The 21,176-nt window shown below is 48.0% G+C and overlaps 1 protein-coding gene across 1 annotated transcript in view; it reads right to left on the bottom strand.

Annotated features, from left to right (window-relative positions):
• Positions 1 to 17,097, bottom strand: part of BOD1L1 (biorientation of chromosomes in cell division 1 like 1) — a 441,087-nt gene extending 423,990 nt beyond the window's left edge. Inside the window, 4 exon segments of the mRNA XM_029590831.1 lie at positions 11,947 to 12,582; positions 13,646 to 13,836; positions 15,612 to 15,736; positions 16,624 to 17,097. Coding sequence (XP_029446691.1) covers positions 11,947 to 12,582; positions 13,646 to 13,836; positions 15,612 to 15,736; positions 16,624 to 16,740 — 1,069 coding nt within the window. The 5' untranslated portion in view covers positions 16,741 to 17,097.
• Between the last annotated feature and the right edge of the window lie 4,079 nt (positions 17,098 to 21,176).

Genomic DNA, 21,176 nt, shown 5'->3' with positions numbered 1-21,176 from the left:
TATTCCCCCCCTTATAGTTTGATATCTATCTTATATATCAACTAATTTCCCTCTACATCATTTCCCCAAGATTTCTCGCTATAATTTTCCCAGTTGTGTTTGGTTTTTTTTTCTATTTTGTGTAATCAGTAATAACTCCAGTTAACAGTTATGAAAAAGTCCCTCTCCCCCCCCCCCCCCATATTATTTATTATAATGTTCTTCAATCCTGCGCTCTGTTATTTGTAATAAGCTGTTACGTCTGTAAACTGTTGTGAAGGCTTGTTCCAAACATCGGTATATAAAAACCGATAAATAAATAAATAACATATGCCATAGAAATAGAAGGCCGATGTGCCTGAAGGAGAGTGGAAATGACCTGCTCGGAATATCCCCTCAATCGCCACCTCTCAAAAGCCAGGCCGCGAGAGAGAAGTGATCCTCCCGATCCGAAAATATGGGCCCCTGATAGAGTGAATGCGGAAGATGTGCCAGCTGTAGAGGACCTACCAAGGCTAATCGCACCATGTCCAAGAATCACGGGTGACGCGGCCAGTCCAGAGCCACCAACACTACACTGCCTGGATGCCGCTCTATACATCGTAAAAGCCAACCGATGAGAGGCCAGGAAGGAAAGGCATAGAGAAGAATGCCCATGGGCCAGAGTGTCCGGTCCTACCGAGCCTATTTCTCAACGACGGCTGAAAAAGCGTTCCTTCTTCGCATTGGCTCGAGTTGCCATCAGATCCAACTGAGGCACGCCCCACCTGGCACAAATGAGGTTCCATGCTTCGGGAGCTAACTCCCACTCTCCCGGATCGAGCTGTTGCCTGCGACATGAGACGCGGAGATTCCTTTGAGATGGCGCTCCGCCCAAGCGAACAATAGCCTTGCCTCCAATGCCACCACGAGACTCCATGTCCCGCCTTGCTGGTTAATGTAAGCTACCGCTGTCGTGTTGTCCGAGAACACTCGAACCATTGTGTCCTTGACCAGAGAAAGAAATGCTCGGAAGGCGAGCTGGACAGCCCTCGACTTGAGGCGGCTGATGGGACCAGGATTTCTCCGTTGGAGACCAAAGCCCTTGGGCGGATTTGTTGAGGCAGACTGCACCCCATCCAGATAGACTGGCATTCGTGGAGATAACCACCCAATTCAGAGGGTCTAAGTCCACTCCCTGTTCCAGGTTGCAGAGTTAAAGCCACCATGATAGACTGATTCTGGAAGGAGAGGTAACTGTATACAGAACTGTTCTGACACCAGACTCCACCGCGATAACAACGCAAGCTGCAACAGACGCAAATGAGCGAGCGCCCACGGGACAAAATCCAAGATGAAGGCCATGGATCCCAGAACCTGTAAGTGATGCCAAACTGTCGCATTCTTCCTCTGAAGCAGGGCTTGGACCTGATCCTGCAACTTTGTTACCCAGTCCGCTGCCAGAGAAACCATGCCTCAGAAAGTGTCGAAGAGTGCTCCCAAGTAGACCAACGACTGCGTGGGTTACAAATGACTTTTCTGGACATTTATGACCCAGCCGAGCAACTGCAAGGTGAGCATCACCCTCTGAACAGACCTTACGCAGTCCTCCTGAGACTTTCGCTTGGATTAGTCAGTCGTTGAGATACAGGTGAACAAGGACTCCCCCTATTTGCGCAGGAACGCCACCATGACCTTGGTGAAAGTACTTGGAGCCGTTGCCAGGCCGAAAGGGAGAGCTTGAAACTGGAAATGTTGGCCTATCAACTTGAAGCGGAGGAACCGCTGGTGAGCCCGGCAAATCGGGATGTGGCGATATGCCTCGGTGAGGTCTAACGACACGAGAAACTCTCCTCTGTGTACTGCGGCCACCCCAGTTCTCAATGTCTCCATGCGAAAACGGGGAACTCGCAAACACCTGTTCACCTTCTGCAGATCCAGAATGGGACGAAAGGTGCCCTATTTCTTGGGAACCACAAAGTAGACCGAATACCGTCCCTTACCCTGTTCCGCCAGAGGAACTGGAACAATGGCCTGGAGATCGAGCAGCCATTGTAGAGTCCCCTGTACTGCCTTGCGCTTGTCCTGCGAAGCCACGTGAGACTCCACAAAGGCCTCCCTGCACAGGGCGTGAAAACTCAAGAACGTAACCATCCCGGACCACTTCCAAGATCCATCGGTCCAAGGTAATCTTTTCCCACCCCGCATAGAAGCTCGACAATCTGCCTCAGACAGCTTCTACGACGGAATGGGTGCCCCTGGCTTCATTGGGTAGGTTTTCCACGACCAGCACCCTGGCCCATGGACTCTCTGCCTAGGCGCCGACCTCCACAGAAGGACTGCTGATGTCCTGAGGCCGGCCTGGACCCCGAAGGAGCTGAAGACCTACCAGGGCGAAATCTGCGAGAATCCCAAAAACGAGCCCGCGGGGGAAAAACATTCCCTGAAGGTTTCCTATCCTCTGGAAATCAGTTGCTCTTGGATTCCCCCAGCAATTTTACCATCTGGTTGAGATCCTCCCCGAAGAGAAGCTTGCCCTTAAAGGAGAGTTTACAAAGTTGAGACTTGGAAGATAAGTCTGCTGACCAATTACGCAACAGAGCAGTCTACAAGCCATGACCGCTGACACCATACTACATGCCGAGGTCCTAATCAAGTCATACAACGCATCCGCGACATAGGCAACTCCTGCCTCCAAACGCGCAGCTTGCAAGGGCCCCCCCACCGTCGGGACTGGGGGTTGTGGCCACCTCCTGAACCCAGCAAAGACAGCATGAGGCTGGCACAATTCGCTGCCCTGAGACTCAGCGCCGAGACCTTGAAGACTCACTTCAGATGAATCTCCAGTTTGCGGTACTGAATGTGCTTCAGCGCAGCGGCCCTGGCCACAGGAATGGTGGTCTTCTTAGTCACGGCAGACACTGCCACGTCCACCTTCGGTATCTTTAGAAGATCCAAAACATCCTGCGATAGCGGGTAAAGCTTCGCCATGGCTCTTCCCACTTTTAAACCCGCATCTGGCGGGTCACTAGCTTGCGGACCCTACTTAGGTAATGGGAAGGAAGTCGTCTGACCCTGAATCCCATCCAGGACCGGGTTGACACCTTCGCTGTCTGATTCCTCCTGTGAAACTTTGATCCCCAGGATCTCCAAGATCTGGGGAATGAGAGATCGGAGCTCCTCTTGCTTAAACAAGCGCACAACGCTGGTATCATCACCTTCCGAAGGTGGGAGGTCATATTTGTTCCGGGTCATACTGTATCACATCACCCATATCCTGGATCTTGATCCACCCCAGGGTCTGAGATATCCCCAAGTGGGGCCAGCAACCTATCCCCAACCTTGAGTCCCTTGGTGAACCGCTGCAGGGTGATGGCGGTCCGGGGACCCCGTGGGTATCCGCTTTGGTAGAGGTTCCAGTAAAGGGTCTTGGCTGTGCTGCTCTCTTCAGGATCTCCTGTTTCCTAGCCAGGAACGCCTGATGCAGCAGGAGCCCAAACTCAGGGCAAAACTCCCCTGAATCAACACCACCTCCCGCAGGAGGGTCCAGTCGCCCAGGGTCATCCCCAAACGCAGGAATTTGGTTCACCGGAGAAAGAATGGGAGGGGCCTCCTCCTCCCTCATCAGCTGCCGCGAGTTACCCTCCCCCACCGAGGAGGACTGCGGCCCAGAGGACAGGAGCCCTTGCCTGCTTGCTGCTCTCCCCGAGGAAGTTCCCTCCTGCCCTGAAGAACAGAGAGAACACGGGGAACTAGCATTTATGGCCTGTCCTGATGCCCCACACGTGCGGCAGTTTCCCAACTTAGGCCGTGGTGCCATTGAGAAAAAAACTCCAGTCAGAAAACCTTTGTGAGACTGCAGGAGCTAAAAATAGAAAAACTCCCTGCCGGCGCGAAATTGCTGTGAGGAGAGCTGCCAGCGCAAATATAAAGAGAGGCCTCACACGCGCGCGAAGGCCTACACCCCCCCGCCCCGCCGACCTACCCAGAGCCCCGGGTCGTCGTAAGGACCTGCGGGGTTAAACTCACCACTCCAGCTGGCCTGCCGACTAAACGGCACGGCTCATCCCCCAAATGAACTCCTCCTACCTTGAAAGGCTTCTTCCTTGCTTTCTTTCTAACCTGAGAGAGTTGGAGTCTGAGGAATGAGTGAGAGGAGCCTCCTCAGTGATCGAGGAAACCAGGAGCCCCTGGATATCGAGACACTGGCAGCAATGCGGGCGAGACAAAGGCAGGGGTATCCAACCCCCCGGACAACCGGCTTCAACTGAGGCATGGCCCACGAAGGTGCCTAACTCCTCAGAAGCTACACAACTAACTACAAACTGGCCTATCCTAGGAACAAACCTGTCCCTAACCTTTTTTTTCTTTAACTGACTAACAGACTGCAGGTTTGGAACTCTACCATCTGCTGGCGTCAGAGAAATATTGAGGGGCTGCAGGTGGCACTCTCCTTAAGTAGCAGAACTCAAAGTTCTATGTTCTCTGACTCCATCTGCTGGTAGGAATGCACAACCCACTGATCTGGACTGATCTGGGTACGTTCAGGAACTACAGACTCAAGAGATATGATCACATTACTCCTATTTTGTCAGACTTACATTGGCTTCCAATCATTTATCTTATAAAATACAAAATTTTATGTCTCACTTTTCGTGAATTATATACAAGTTCTCCATCATATCTCGTTAAATTGCTATCTCCTTATGTAACTATACACGCTTCGCCATCTGTGATTCGTCTTGACTCAACTAGAAACTCTTCTTTTAGCTATCAGGCTCCACTGCTGTGGAACATGTTACCATTTGACCTTCATGTTTAAGTTAATTTTGTAAAGTTTAAGAAAGCAGTTAAAACCTGTGTTTTTCATACAGGCATTTACCATCACCTAACAACAATGTAACTTGTCATTTTATTTGTATTAGTTTTTTTTTTTTTTTTTGGGGGGGGGGGGTGTTGAATTTTTTTTAAAGGAATGACTGAGGTTTTGTTTTAATTAGAATGGTATTATGCTTTGTTATTTTTTTCTCCCCTTTATTTAACTGCACACATTTTTATTTCCTTTTATGTTTTATTGTATTCCCGCTTGGTTAACGTAATTTACAGGCAGTATATAAAATTTTAACAAACAAGCAAATAAAGGGTAATGTCCATTTTAAATGTGATTGAGGTGGGTAGAAGAGGACTTAAATGGCCAGCTGGCTAGTGCAGATTCAGCATTAGTCAAGTTAAGTCCATTCAATCCTAGCAGAGTCTTCTAAATCCAGACAGATAAGTTTTAGCCAATTAGATTTAGGAGAATTTTTCAGCTAAAAAATTTCCTAAGAATAACTAGCTAAAGGTAGCCAGTTACCTTGTCATGCAGTGGATCTCTGAAAATGGACCTCTATGATTTTAAAACCTAGGGCACTTATCCATCTTTATTATGTGATGGGAAAAGTTCAAATGTTCCCCTGTGAGTGTATAGTGATACTATACATCAGGAAACATCATTTTTGCCTTATAGTTATAGGCTCCTGATGGGTGCTGTCTCTTGGCTGTCTTATTAGGGATCAGGTATTTGGGTACAGGCTACCCTGCTACCCTGAAAGGCATAGGAAAATGAGTTTTTACCTGATAATTTTCGTTCCTGTAGTTCCACGGATCAGTCTAGACCGAGGGTTGAGCCTCCTGTCCAGCAGATGGAGACAGACCAAAACTGAAAGGGTATCCTATAATCAGGACAGAGCCTACCCTGCAGCCCTTCAGTATAACCATTGTCAAAGCAGCAAAAGGCATAAGATCAAGCAAGTAATAATATAAGTATTAAAATTGTTGAACAGACAGACAAGAGAACAATAGAATAATTGCATGAACTGTGTAACTAATTGCTCTTGCATGACTACCCCTGATCATCGTAAAAGATGCTTCTGGTGCCTTCAATGAGAATTCAAGATAGCCATGCAAAGACACTCCTAAAAGAAGGAGAAAACAGAAAGGAGTTCGAGCGGACAGACCGAGGAAACACGGGAGGGCGTCTGGACTGATCCATGGTACTACAGGAACGAAAATTATCAGGTAAGAACCAATTTTCCTTTCCCTATACGTACCCGGATCAGTTCAGACCGTGGGATGTACCAAAGCTTCCCTAAAAGGGTGGGACCGAGACAGTCCCGCTCAAAGTACCTGCCGACCGAAGAACCCAAACACTGGCGCCTGTACGTCAAGGCGGTAATGTCGAGCAAAGGTATGCAGGGATTTCCAATTAGTGGCCCTGCATATTTCCTGCAGAGAGAACGATTGACTCTCCACCCAAGACGTAGCTTGAGAACGCAAGGAATGAGCCTGGAGGCCTTCTGGAACCGCCCGGCCTTGGCAGATATAGGCAGAGGAAAATCACCTCCTTCAACCACCGAGCGATAGTAGTCTTAGAAACTTGGTTACCCCTATTTGGACCACTCCACAGGACGAAGATGTGGTCGGAAACCCGGAAGTCATTGGTAACCTGAAGGTAGCGGAGTAAAACATGTTTCACATCGAGGCGACGAAGATTACTCCCCACAGGACCCACTATATCCTCAGGAGAGAACGTGGGAAGCTCTACCGACTGATTGACATGAAAGGAAGAGACAACCTTCGGCAAGAAAGACTGTTCGGTCCTGAGAGATACTCCCTAATCAGAGAACCGCAGAAAAGGCTTCCCGACAGGATAATGCCTGAATCTCCGACACCCGTCTGGCGGAGCAGACAGAAACCAGGAAAACTGTCTTGAGTGTCAAATCCTTATGGTAGCCCGACGGAGAGGTTTGAACTGCGCCGCTCATAGAGCCCGGAGAACTAAGTTAAGACTCCACAAAGGACAAGTGGCCCGGACGAGCGGCTTCAAATGCTTGGCGCCCTTGAAAAAACGGACATCCGGGTGAGAGGCCACCGCATGACCTTCGATGGTCCCCAAGAGGGAACAGAGAGTGGAGACTTGAACGCGCAATGAGCTGAAGGAAAGACCCTTGGAGAGGCCCTTCTGAAGGAACGAGAGAATGATAGAAACCGAAGGCGAACGGGCTGAGACACCCGCTTCCGCGCAGGCATTTTCAAAGATTTTCCAAACGTGGACACAGGCTAGGGAGGTAGACTGCTTGCGAACCTGAAGCAGAGTGGATATCACTTCCTCTTTATAGCCCTTCTTCCGCAATCTCCGCCGTTCAAAAGCCATGCCGCTAGACAGAAGCGATCCGCCTGGTCGAAAAATACGGGACCCTGCCGGAGGAGGCGGGGGAGATGCTGAGACAAAGAGGACCGGTCGCCAGATTTACCAGATCCGCGAACCACGGTCTGCGGGGCCACTCGGGTGCTATGAGAATGACCGGCCCCCGGTGGAGCTCTATTCTTCTGAGAATCTTTCCCACAAGAGGCCACGGGGGAAATACGTAGAGGAGAACGTTGTGAGGCCACGGAAAGACCAGAGCATCCATTCCTTCCAAGCAATGCTCCCTCCAACGACTGAAGAATCTGGGGGCCTTGGCATTCCTCAAGGTTGCCATCAGGTCCAGGTGAAGAGAACCCCACCTGCGAACCATCAGATCCATTGCTCCATCGGACAACTCCCACTCGCCGGGATCGAGGCGTTGCCGACTGAGGAAGTCGGCTTGTACATTTTCCTTGCCCGCTATATGGGAGGCCACTAGACGATCCAGGTGCTGCTCCCCCCAGGCAAAGAGCTTGCTGGCCTCCAGTGCCAGACGACTCAGAGTACCCCCCTGACGATTGATATAGGCTACCGTGGTGGAGTTGTCCGAGAGGATGCGCACCGCCTTGCAGCGGAGTAGCGGGAGAAAAGCCTTGAGGGCCAGGCGCACCACAAGAGCTTCCAGATGATTGATGTGCCAGCGTGACTGGGTCGGGGACCAGCATCCCTGCGTCATCTGGAATTGACAGACCGCTCCCCAGCCAGAGAGACTGGCGTCAGTCGGGACTATGACCCACCGCGGAGTCAGCAAAGGTATCCCCCCTCAAGAGATGCGCCGGCGACAACCACAATTGTAATTCTGTGATGGTAGAGTCGGAGAGTGGTAGAGTCATCTGGAACTGTTCGGACACTGGCTTCCAGCGGGATAACAACGCTTTCTGTAATGGTCGCATATGCTCAAAGGCCCAGGGGACCATGTCGATAGTGGAGGCCATCGTTCCCAGAACTTGCAGATAGTCCCATGCCGTGGAAAGTGGGAGAGAGAGAAGATTGTTCACTTGGTCGATGAGTTTGAGCACCCGAGCGTCCGGGAGAAACACTCTTCAGACTCGGGTGTCGAAGCGAGCTCCCAGGAATTCCAAGACCTGGGAGGGCTGGAGATTGCTCTTGTGGAAGTTGATGATCCAGCCAAGTGAGGTGAGGAGAGCAAGAACCCTGTCAACTGCTAGACTGCAGAGAGACTGTGACTTGGCTCGCACGAGCCAATCGTCCAGATAAGGGTGAACTAGGATTCCTTCTCGAAGTGCGGCTGCCACGACCACCATGACCTTGGTAAGCATGCGGGGAGCAGTGGCGAGGCAGAAGGGCAGAACTCGGAACTGGTAGCGTTGGTCGAGGATGTTGAAACGGAGATACTGCTGACGCTCGCGGCGAATGGGATGTGGAGATAAGCCTCTGTCACGTCGAGGGAGGCCAGATATTCGCCTGGACGAACCGCCACTATCACCGCCCTCAGGGTCTCCATTCAAAAATGAGGTACCCAGAGAGCACGGTTGACCTTCTTGAGATCCAAGATTGGATGAAAGGAATCGTCCTTTTTGGGTATGACGAAGTAAATGGAATACTGGCCAGCGCCTTGCTCCTCCACTGGCACTGGAACTATCGCTCCAAGAAGCTGGGACCTGTCGAGGGTCTGACAGACAGCAGGTTGCTTTAGTCGGCCGCAAGGCGACACAAGATGGAGATCCAGCAGGTCCCTGGCAAATTCTAACGCATAGCCGTGTTCTAGCACCTCGAGAACCCACTGATCCGACGTAATTTTGGCCCATTCCTCGCAGAACCGAGAGAGACACCCACCTAGGTTTCACACGGAGGAATGGAACGGCCGGAACTCATCGGGTACCGGACTTGGTGGCCGGATGTTGCTGATTACCCTCTCTGAAGGCCCAGCGGCCCCGAAAGGAATGAGACCAGGACTGCGACCTGGAAGAGGTCCATCTTGGGAAAGAACCTCGCGCCCTGTTGTTGTACCGGCGTTGTCCCTGGAAACGGGTATGTGTCGGGAAAAACGACTTAGACTGTTTAGGACGGTCCTCTGGCAGCTTATGGACCTGGTTCTCACCCAAGGATTTAATAAGCTGTTCTAGGTCTTCTCCAAAGAGCAACTTACCCTTGAAAGGGAGCATGCCCAGCTGGGCCTCAGAAGAAGAATCCGCGGACAAATTACGCAGCCAGAGGAGGCGTCTGGTCGACACCGTGGAAACCATTGCCTTGGCCTGGATGCGAAGCAAATCACAGAGGGCATCCGTGCCATAAGCAATGGCGCCTTTTAAACGCTCCGCCTGCTCAGCCTCCGCAGACGCCAAGTAATTGTTGGACCCACCTGAAACTTACTCGCTGCATGAGACTGCTGCAGATCGTTGCCCTGACTCCCAAGGCTAAGACTTCAAAAATTTGCTTAAGGAAAAATTCAAGCTTGCGGTCTTGAACATCCTTCAAAGCTGTGGCACCCACCACCGGGATTGTGGTATGCTTGGTGACCACGGATAGAGAAGAATCCACTTTGGGAATCTTCAGCATGTCCAGGCAATCTTTAGGGAGCGGATAGAGCTTGTCCATAGCCCTACCAACTCGGAGACCCGTCTTGGGTGCTTCCCATTCACGTAAAAGAAGTAACTTATGCATGGGATGGAAAGGAAACATACGCGTAAGAGCAGGAAGCCCCGCCAGGACTGGGTCTGCGTTTGCCAGCATCGCGGCTGTCACGGTATCCTCCGGGGGGGGGAGCATCAATACCCAATTCCTGCAGGATGAAGGGAATGAGAGGTTCGAGCTCTTCCCGCTGAAAGTGACAGAGTACCCGGAATCATCCCCCTCCGGGGGGGGCGGGGGAGGCACCAAAAAATCCTCGTCCGGATCCTGGAAGGGGGGGGTCCAGGGGGAGTGGTGCCCCCGGGACAACCCGTACGGAACCTGGCGCTTCTGGGACCCCCGTGGGTAGTGGAGCAGATACCCGAGGGATCTTCAGGGGAGGGGGACCCGCGGGAGGGTCCACATCTTCCCGTAAGCCGGCTAAATAAGATTTGTGCATTAGAAGCACAAACTCCGAAGAAAATCGGGGCCGACAAACTTTTCCTGAGGGGAGGGGAGGAGGGGGGGGTAGTTCCTGAAAATCAGGGCCATCTTCTGTCTGGAGCTCCGAATCGGCATCGAGACTGACACTCAAGATGGCCGCCGTGCCCACGGTTTGCTGGGTCGGGAACGGCCTGGCCATGCGCCGGGGAGCGTGTCCCCAGGCTAAATTCTTCAGCGCTGCTGAGGAGGGGCCCTCCCCACCCGACAAGCAGCCGGAACACAAATTATCGCGGGAGAGCCGGGGGGGGGGGGGGGGGGGGGGGGGGGGGCCGGCTCTCCACAAGCCAGGCAGACATTAGAACGCGGCATGGAGGCAGAGGAAAGCTGCCGCGAGTAATCAGAGAATAGCTGATGAAGGAAAAACCCCCAGGGAGAAGAGCAGGCGATTGAACCCTGCACTCTCCCGCTCCTGACTCAAGTAAAGTTACTGTCTGCAGTAGGTAAAGCCTGCCTTAGAGTTATAGTTAAATATAACCTGGTTTTTGGGTTTTTTTGTATGTGCTTAGGGGAATGACATCTCCCTGACAAAATACCCGAGGAATTAAGCTTCTCAGGTAAGGCAGGAGCCGAAGGGGGAGTGACTGGCACCACCAATATCGCCCCTAAGTAACAGGTCACTGGGAAGGGAGCCTAGGCTGACCAAGTCAAGGGGCAAGCCCCCTCCCCAGGCCCAAGAGCGAGGGAGACAGAGCTGTCTCCCTAACACAGAAGAACAGTGAAAATGTAAGTCAAATTCTGTTTGTTTTTTTTCTACAATTAATAGAAAATACTTGCTTGAGCTTGCCCTATGAAAGAGAAAGAAGGAAATCCCACAGGGAAAGGGCAAGCTAACAGGGAACCGCAGGGTGAGCTGTCTGGCATCTGCTGGAGACAGACAAATACTGAAGGGCTGCAGGGTAGGCTCTGTCCTGATATAGGATACTCTTTCAGTTTTGGTCTGTCTCCATCTGCTGGACAGGAGGCTCAACCCATGGTCTGGACTGATCCGAGTACGTACAGGGAACGACAGATTATAGTTCTGCCTGGAAGAAGGATTATTCCACAAATACACAAGCAGTGTAAACCTGGAAGAAAGGGAGGCTATTTCTGGCTTATTCTGAATCTGGTAGTGTTAAAAAAAAAAAAAACAAAAAAAAACTGCTCTAAGTTTGTTTCTGTTACAAAAGTGGTCTTCCTCTGCATTATCAAAAACAATACAATACTTTAAGGCAAATTTAAACCTCTTACTCTATTTCACAATAAAAAGTGATTTTATGTACTCGAATAGGCTAACCGAGCAATCTGGTCCTTTTCTGATGCATAAAGCCCCTCTACATGACAAACAGCAATGTTTATGCTAGATCCAAAAAAACTGTTTCAATCAACAAACTGAAAAAAAAAAAAAAAGAGCTTGCAACTTTCTATTCTGCCATTTGATGTAATGATGCAATCTTGTTTACTATAAATCAAATTGTAATTGGTCTGATAATCACATATCTATAAAACTAACAGTACTTAAATAGGTAATTTCTGGACTCCAGTAGAAACCATGTCACCTTGTTATGTTCATATATGGAGGCAAACTTTCAGACAAATATGGTAGACAGAAATGCAATACAGATTGGTAATAATCTAGAAAGAATGCCAATTAGGACATGAGCCATATGAAAAAATGAAACAATATTGGACAAGACTGTCCATTTTCTCACCAGGAATCGCACCATCTTCTTTGGCCCCTTCGACCATCTTTTGTTTGCTGCTGGTCTTGTCAGGAGCTGGTAGCTTTCCTGCATCCATGTCCTTTTCTTTCACCTGCTTTTCCTCCTTCGTCCGCGGGCCCTCATCATTCTTCTTGGCAAGCTCATTCTTTTTTTCCAGCTTGTTTTCCCTCTTTTCTTCCTTTTTCTCACCCTTTTCACTGCTATCCATTTTCCGCTCAGTTTTATCTGCCAATTTGCCTCTCTGTTCTTCATTTTCTTGGACAGTCTCTTTGGTAGGCTGAATTAAGGTACTGGCTTCTTTAGAGGAAGCTGTAACCTCCTCACTTGGGCTTGGGGTGTCCATTAACTCTTCCTGTTTCAAAATCACTTCAGCTCCTTCTCCTAAAGATTCAGGGGCAGGTTTTTCTTTGTCATGTATGTCTTCTGGATTTCGCTCCTTCTCTGTGCTGGCATCAATACTCTGTTGGGAAAGAAGTTTTTTGGATGTCTTCTCATTGCCTTTAGGGTTTGCATTTTCATTGGAGGCCCAAGCAGCGCTTGCCTCTTGATTTAGTGATGTTATTGTTTCCAATATAGACAAAGCATTGTCTGCTGCGCTAATACTAGGACCAGCAGAGGATATGCCTTTAAAAAAGAAAGGACAAGAATTAAATTCACCATCATTTTCATAATAACCTAAAACAAGACAAAGGACCTGATTCACTAAACCTTTTTTCCCCCATAGACAGATAATAGGGAAAAAGCCTTAGTAAATCAGGTCCAAAAGACAGTCAAAGAAATCAGACCAGTTACAATGTTTAACAGACCAAAAAGGAAACTGTAGTTGCACATATTACTCAAAATCTTTTTTGAGAAAATTCCTAATCCCCTTTAAATATGGAAATTTGTAAGGTAATAAAAAACTTCATCAATTCATTTGTCTAAAAACCTGACAGGCTAAGAAAGGAAGTTGTAGAACAAAGGATCATTATACAAAGCTAACAGCAGGTAGATTCTGGAGCAACATAAGTAAATATGGTAGATGTATGGCAGTGTCTCCCAAGGGAGTTGACAGAAGCAAAAATTGCATATTAAATCAAGTATGGGATAATCATACTGCACCATAAGGGGAAAATGGGTAGACTGGATGGTTCTTTATGTCTATTTGCCAGCATACCCTTATACCTTAAGGGTCTCCCACACAACATCTGTTTCACAGATTTAAAGGTTAATATATTTTAGGAAGCAAATATCTGAATGTAATTTACTATTATTTATTTATTTAGGTCTTTTTTATACCGACACTCATGATACCAATCATATCGTATCGGTTTACAATAAACAGTGGTGCAATAACATTAAAATTAACAACTTCGTGAACAATAGGCTAGGAGAGAGGGAGAGAGTGAAAAGTTACAATAAACAGGGGTACTTGAACTGGGAGGAGGAAAAGCCAGAGTAGTGGCTAGCATAGAAATAGGTAGTATTTAGTCTCAGAAATAAATAATATACAGATATATACATAAGGCTATAATAGACTCTAGTATTCAGGACTGAATGTATGTCTATATCATTGAACTATACTATATCATTGAACCATCCCTCACAACACACCCAAAATTAGTAATATTGTACAATCTTTTCAAACACAAAGAAAATCCCCAGATCACCTGCTGCCAATACTAAAAGCGTTCATTCAGTAAAGTACCTTGAGCTGTGACAGAAGAATCCATTTTCTCTTCATTTTGGGTTGTGCTAACATTTGCCTCCTCTTTGTTGTTTGCTGTGGCCAAAAACTCATGCACAGCTTTCTCCACCTGAGGTCTGAAAGTATGGTTTATCTTTGGGTCCACAACCTGAGAGATGATTCGGTCAATACCAGATTCCAACATTCCTGACCTGGAATGAAAAAATCCTATAAACATACTCAGATTAGGAATAAAGGGTCTGATTTACATAGTAATTTTTCAATGAACATAAAACAGGATAAACTCTTAGCAAAAATGTCTTCTTTCCATTGATTACCATAGTTAAAGTTTTCCTATTTTCACCAATAAATTCCAAAAGGAGCCCATTCAAATCTATCACATGGCCAACAGATGTCTATGTATAGGGGGCTATATTCACCAACAAAGACAAATAAATCAAGCTTCTAATGTGTGGTTGGTCATCTTTAAATTGGCCCATACGTTGCTGAAGTGTCATAATCAAGGTGCAATTCAAAATAGCATTTTTCCGAAAATAGCATTTTTCCAGAAAAAGGCCTAACATCCCCAACAAAACACAGAGAAACTTGCAGGCGATGTGCCTGTAATTTACTACATGCAGAATTTTAAATAGTGCAGTACACACCACACAAAAATAGCCTGAGAAAGCAATTTTTGCAAATAAAACCACTCACATCTCTGTGCCACCGTATTAGAAGCTAGTGCACACTGCCATTAGTATATGCACACTGACAGTTCTACATGATGCAATGCCCCATATATTGTGAACACTGTAGGCTATATTAAATGGAAATCATAAACCTCACATGGAACTAGAGCAGAACAAGGAAAAAGAACAAAAAAAAAAAAGAAAAAGCTTCCTCCCCTCTTAGAGAATCCACCTGCATGTGCTTCCAGTGTTTATTTGGCGAGTAGAAGCAGAAATGCAATTGGCAAATATTGGCCACCTGAATTAATTTTAGTGAGTACTGGCCAGAATTTCAAGTCATAGTTGAGCCTTGGCATAGTGTAATAGAAATCTGAAATGAGATTATCTGATCATCAAAATAAGACAATCCTAGCATTTCCATTCGACACACAATGACTTTTGCAAGGAAATGTATATGGATTTAATACCTCCCTTGTTAAATAAATTGCTAGTTAAAACAAACAAACAAAAAAACCCCCCCATCTACTCAACACAAATAGAAGCAGGGCACAATTTGTTATTAGCATAGAGCTCCAATGCATAATGATCTGCACATTTCATACGAAACCAAAGTATGGCTGAAAAGCATCCTTCCTCTGCATATTATTTTTGTGTTTCCACCCTGCCCCCTCTTCTTCACCTACCACTCCACAATCACAACCCCCTTTTTCTTCCTCAACAGTCTCTGCCACATAACCCTTCCTCAGATGACATTTATTTATTTATTTATTAAAGGCTTTTCTATACCGAATTTCTTGATACAAATCAAATCAGCTCGGTTTACATCAAACAATTAGGAACTATAACCAACCAAACAGTAAAGACAATTTGAAGGAGAGTAAAGTTACATTATAACAAGGATGTGTAACTTGGAGGAGGAAAAATAAGAGGGGGACGAGAGATTAAGATATACATTGGAGTATGCGAAGGTGATAGGTAGAATACCTCATGATAAATTTGTAAACATTCTCTTAAAAATTTATAACATGCCAGGCACCAAGCAAGCCTTGCTAGCTTAAGGAGTATAGTGATGCCTGCTCCAACATACACTCTTAGGGTACTTCGCAAATCCCTGGAAGCTATCTGTGTCACAGCAGCCCTCTTGTCTCATGCTTCAGGCCTAAGCACAAGATTCCATGGCACACCCAGTAACAGCGATTCCAAATCCTGATCTCCCCTCCCTCCTTCACACCATAGTACTGTGCTCTGAGTCATGGGGCTAACCCTTGTGTTTCTCTTACCAAATCTATCTGACTTACTTGAGCACTTGCTGCCTTATATTGTTTCTCAACTGGTTCTTGTTGAGGTGTGGACTCCATGTGTGACTTGCCAAATGGTTAGACACAAAGTTGTCAACCCGTTGTCTCAGATTTTGATATGCAGGCTAAGAAAGAAAAATATCAGACAATATAAGCTCAGGGCAAAAAATGACAGTCTTTATCTGAGCAATTCAGTATTATGATTATCATATTTTAAAAACGATGGATGTCATCAAGAAGATAGTGATGAGTTACATAGCCCTAATAATTCCAAATTATACATTCTTTCACTTAATTACAGTTTTCATATAGCACAGTGATTGCCTTGCACTAACAACTTGCTTTACTGTTGGGAAAAGTGTGACATAAATGACTTGATTTGACAGGCAGTGTGTCAGAATCCATGAAGCTGAGGATTTAAGTGGATAGGGTAAGGTACTTTAAAAAAAAATCAAGCTTTCAGTATGGACCAAAAGACTGAGGATTGGAAAATATCAGAATGATTTTACTCCAGAAAAAAAGATAAAAGCAAGACTGTCTGTTTCAGATGAGGAATGCAGTGACGTAAGTAAAATGCTGAAATTATTCTTGTATATCTGATTAATTACTGGATGGGGGGGGGGGGGGGGTTAGGGGCGAAGCACCGTTTGTATTAAGCGTTATACTTTCACAGTCCATATTTTGGATGTTTTCATGTTTTCGATGGAGAATAAACTATCCTTTCATAAGAAATGTCCTTATCTACGCCAGTGATGCTCAACCTGAAGATGCTGCTGCGGGGTAGAGAGCGAATATTATCCTACTGACAGATATCACCGAGAGGCAGAGTAGACATCGGCGTAGGGGTTGCTGCAAACAGGAAAATCCGAGGGGGAGCTATAACTAAGGCTGAAGAGCCTCAACCTCCTACCCATGGCCTGCGCTCGCACAACACCCTCAGCAGCGACAGAGTCAGTCCGAGAAAGGGGCGTCTGGGCCGAGCCTCTCCTCGGCCGCGCTGCCCTCTCCATACCTTGGTGTCCACATCGGCCAGGCAGTCCCTGCGGAACTGGTCGAACAGCCCCTGACTCTTCAACTGGTTGACGATGAGAGAAACGAGCTGCGGGTCCCCGGGCTGCAGGTGCGCCATCGCGGAGAGAAGAAGGGAAGGGCACCGCGCGGCCGCCGGAGAAACCTTCTCACACACAAACTCCTGCCCGCAGGATCCGTTAGCCCGGCAGCCGCTCGCGCTGTGTTGTTGCCGCGCAACTTCACCTCCAACCCGGAAACAGAAGGGAACGAGTGGAACTGAGGTGCGCCGGATGGGAATGGAGGAGGTGCAGCCAAGAAGGGATACGGAAGGCTTGCGGTGGAAGGAGAGGGCACCCCATTCTCCCGCAGCGCCCCCTACGTTAGGGAAGCCCGGAGCGCCGAGCTCGTGCACCTCTGTACTGCGCTTGCGCAGGACTTGGCACTGTGTTTTGCTGGGTCTGGGGCTTCCTTGATGCTGCTGAGGGCCGTATCCGTGTGCCGTTTATAGCGCGAGGCGGAGGCAACATAGCAGTTATGCCGAGGGAATACTCGACATGTGAAAAACCGAGGGTACGAAGGGATGCTACCTGTTCCATACGTCACTGCCAATGCAGGGTAGGCACATGGTTTGTGTGCCTAGCCCAGTGATGGCCAACCTTTTGCGCTCAGTGTGTCAAAATTCATTAAAAAAACCGAGCATAACTCGGGTGGTGTGTCCCTTCTAGAAAAATCCATAATTTTGTGATATTTGTAGCTCTAATATTAAAAAACAAAAAGTTATAATTTTAATATATGTTCTGTATTTATTAATAAAGCAAAAAAATATAATTCTTTACCTTACTTGCTTAGTGACTTTTTTGTTGCTGAATTTCATTGGCTAAATCTTCAATTAAAACACTCTCTCCCCCTCCACCACCACCCCCACAAACTCTTACTCCCCTGGAATTTCTCATACACACTCACACTCACTGGCTCCCTCACATACATACACACACACACACACACACACACACACACTGAACCCCAGGCAGGCTCCCATTCATTTTCACACCACTCCCGCTCTATCCTCCAGGCAGGCACCAATTCATTCTCACGCAGGCACCCATGCATTCACACACATACACCCCCATGCAGAGTCCCATTCATTCACATGCACACACTAAAGGCAAACCCCCCCTCTCTTTTGCCAGCAACCTCAGAACCTCTCTCATTCCTCTGCTGCCACTGTCATTGCTGCCGCATGGCTATTGGGGAGATGCCGATTGCTGCTACTGACACTGAAGCCCATTCTGCTGTCTCCTCTGTGCAGGCCCCGTGGGCTTCCATTTTCTCCATGCTGATCTCGTACATTGTGAGATACGCATAGAGAAAGTGCTACTCTTGCACATTCCCAAAGATTACATGTGCCAATCACTAAAAAGTAATTTATTTTGTTTTTTACCTTTGCTGTCTGATCTTCATTTTCTATTTTGTTGGTCACATGCTTTTTTTTCCCACCTTCCCTTTCTTATTTTTTCCACCTTCCCTTTCTTATTTTTTTTTGCCAATTCCTTTTATATTGTCTTTTTTTCTGTTTCTTTTCTCTCCATCTTCTTCCCTCAAACACACAGGTTCTCATTCTCACATGCATTTCTCTCTCTCACACACACACAGGCTCTCAATGTCACATGCTCTCTCTCATACAATCATTCATACACACAGTCTCTCACTGGCACATGCTGTCAGACTCTCACACACACAGGCTCTCTCTCACTCCCACATGCTGTCTTGCTCAAGCACATGCCGTCTCTGCAAACATTCAGGTCCTCACTCTCACACACAATCTCTCAACTCATCTCATACATGCACACACACACACCCTCTACAGACCCTCAGCCTCTCTCTCACCTCTGGGCCTCCTCTTCGCAGGTCGTCGCAGGATGGGCTCTGTGGCAGCCCTGCTACCAGGCCTCTTCCTCTTCTCGGGCCGCTGCGACTTGGGATTCGCGGCTGCCCGTAAACGCAAGCGCTGCTCCTCTTCTGCACGCGCCGATGCTTCACCTCCTTCCAGCCCACATGGCTCCGGCAACGTTTACTTCCGGGGCCGCACAGGCAGGAAGGAGGAGGAGCATCAGCGTGTTTAAACGTGATCTTTTTCTTCAGGCCACGGCCCTGCCTATCTGCCTGTCGCTGCGCCCGGGGGCATGGGGGGGGGTGTGGAGGGGTCCGGAGGGTGGGGGGATACTAAAAAACTAGTTTTAAAGGGTCGGCGCAGCCGATAAAAAAAAGGCTCGGCACAGCCGATTAAAAAAAAAAATTCCCATTAGTCCACGAAACGCTGCGTGTGTCAGCAAAAAGTCTCGGCGTGTCACCTCTGACACGAGTGTCATAGGTTAGCCATCACTGGTCTAGCCTTTCGGGAGATGTTGCAGTATCCTGAATTGTCTGATCAGATTTGGCTAGCTTTAGTCTTATTTAGGAGCCAGTAGATAGATAAGCGATTTGTGCCGTGGCCAGCTGAAATAGCTGAACTAGCTCTAGGATGGTATTCGAGATATCTCAAGAATATAAGACCATTGCCTTTAGCACGTAGTGATTTTAAAAATAAAAACTAAATTTAGTGCTATGCGTAACTTCAGCTATAAAGACTACAAAAAAGGTAAATGTTACTCACAATTCTAAGTAATTAGTATTGATATTTCTGCTCATTCCTGGCATCATTTAAAGTCCCCAGAATGAGAGCGTACATGTCTTTATATTCTTCTGAAACATTAATGCAGATCTGGAGCTTAAATAAATACATATTTGCCATACTGAATCCAACCAAAGGTCCATCAAGTCCAGTATCCTGTATCCAGCAGTGGCCCAGGCAGATGTTAAGTACCTGGCAGAATCCCATACTGCTTATCCCAGGGCTAAGAAGTGGATTTCTGTTGTGATTCCGCTCGTGGGAAGGCCCCGTGAGAGGACTCACTCTCCTTCCGACTCACCTTTGCCACCAACGCTGCTTCAGCCTTGCTGCTGCGCCCCATGGCGGGAGAGTTGCCGCCAATGCTGCCTGTTTCCTATACAGCCTCTTACTCTCCTGATGCTGCTTCTGCTTTCTGCATGGCCTGAAACGCCACCAACATTCTCTGACGTGGCGCGCACCTCTGCTCACAATTTAAAGGGACTGCAGCGGGAAAAGCTCCACGGCCCCTTCTTGATGATGTCATTGCTTCGGGCCTTTAAAAGGACACTTTCTCCGTTGCTCCAGGCCTTCTCAAGGTACCGGTTCTTCAAGGGCTCCTGTTTCTTATAGTCTTCTGTTCCTGAGGCCAAATTTTCATTCCAGTATCCAAATCTTCAGTCCAAGTCTTCAGAGTACTGTCCAAGTCTTCGCCACTGGTTCAAGTCTTTGGGGTCTCTTCCGAGTTCCCGAATCTGAGTTCCAATTTCCTGAGTCCGAAGTCTGAGTTCTGAGTTCCTGAGTTCTGAGTTCCTGGGTTCTGTCCCTGGTCTCTGGAGTTCTTGTTCCAGCCACCTGCCTGTTCCACGTCTTGAGCCCTCAGCTTGTTCCTTTGAGCCATGTTCCTTTTTAAAGCCATGTCCAAGTCTTCAGTCCAAGTATCCAGCATCTTGTTGTTATAATTAGTGAGGTTTGGGTGGACCCTTGGACACTGTGGCAGCTGACCACGCCCATGGGGAGAAGTCCCGTGAGGAGCCACAGGTCAGGCTCAGCTTAGGACACACAAACACAGAGATTGATTTTTTATAAGACAATGTGATGAAGCCACCCGAGGTGGCAGTAGTGAACAGTAGAAGTAGCCCGGCTGGGCTAGTATCCCTCAGGCGCTGGAACAGCGACTCCTCTGGTAGCAGTGCTGTAGTGGAAAGAACTGAGAATAATGAGCACAGTGGAATATGCACAAAGCCCCAGTATGGAGAACCCCAGGATAGGGAGAGCAGACCCTCGAGGAGCAAGTACCTGATTCCTGAGAGCAGAGAGGCCTGAAGGTAATGTACTCACACAGCAGTTCCACGTAGGAGTTGGCACTAGGGCTGGAACGGAGGCGGGCCCTCGAGTAGCGAGTACCTGGTTCCAGGGAACAGCTCGGAGGTGAAGATGGTAGTACTCACTGGTGTTGAAGATAGCGAATCCTTCCAAAAAGAAGAGAAGGTAGGAGCAGGCAGCGAGTCAGGGAACATGGGCCCTCAAGGAGTGAGTACCGGTTTCCTGATAGCGACCTGAAAAGCAAGTGAGGCACCCAAGGAGCGGGTACCCCATTAGCGTTAAGAGTCCAATGGAAATTGGAAAGGCAGAGTAGCTGGGTACGGAGAGTGAATCCCATCCGTAAAAGATCCCTTGCTAACTCAAAGGCTAGCAAACATCGTAGGCTTTAAATATCCAGGCAGCGTGATGTCATCACGGGGATGCCCCTGAGGTTTGCGCCAAATAGGAAATAAGAGTGAGAGCCGCGCGGCGCATGCACCCTAAGGTACCAGCGGAGCATGGCTGGAGGCAGCGCCCAAGCCGGTCCAGGGACACCGGAGAGGACGGCAGGCAGACGCCGCAGCAGCCAGGCATCCATCCAT

The sequence above is a fragment of the Rhinatrema bivittatum genome, chromosome 1 (genome assembly GCF_901001135.1).
Source record: "Rhinatrema bivittatum chromosome 1, aRhiBiv1.1, whole genome shotgun sequence".
Lineage (NCBI taxonomy): Eukaryota > Metazoa > Chordata > Amphibia > Gymnophiona > Rhinatrematidae > Rhinatrema > Rhinatrema bivittatum.
The sequence above is the reverse complement of the archived record's forward strand: the minus strand, read 5'-3'. Positions and strand labels throughout refer to the sequence as shown.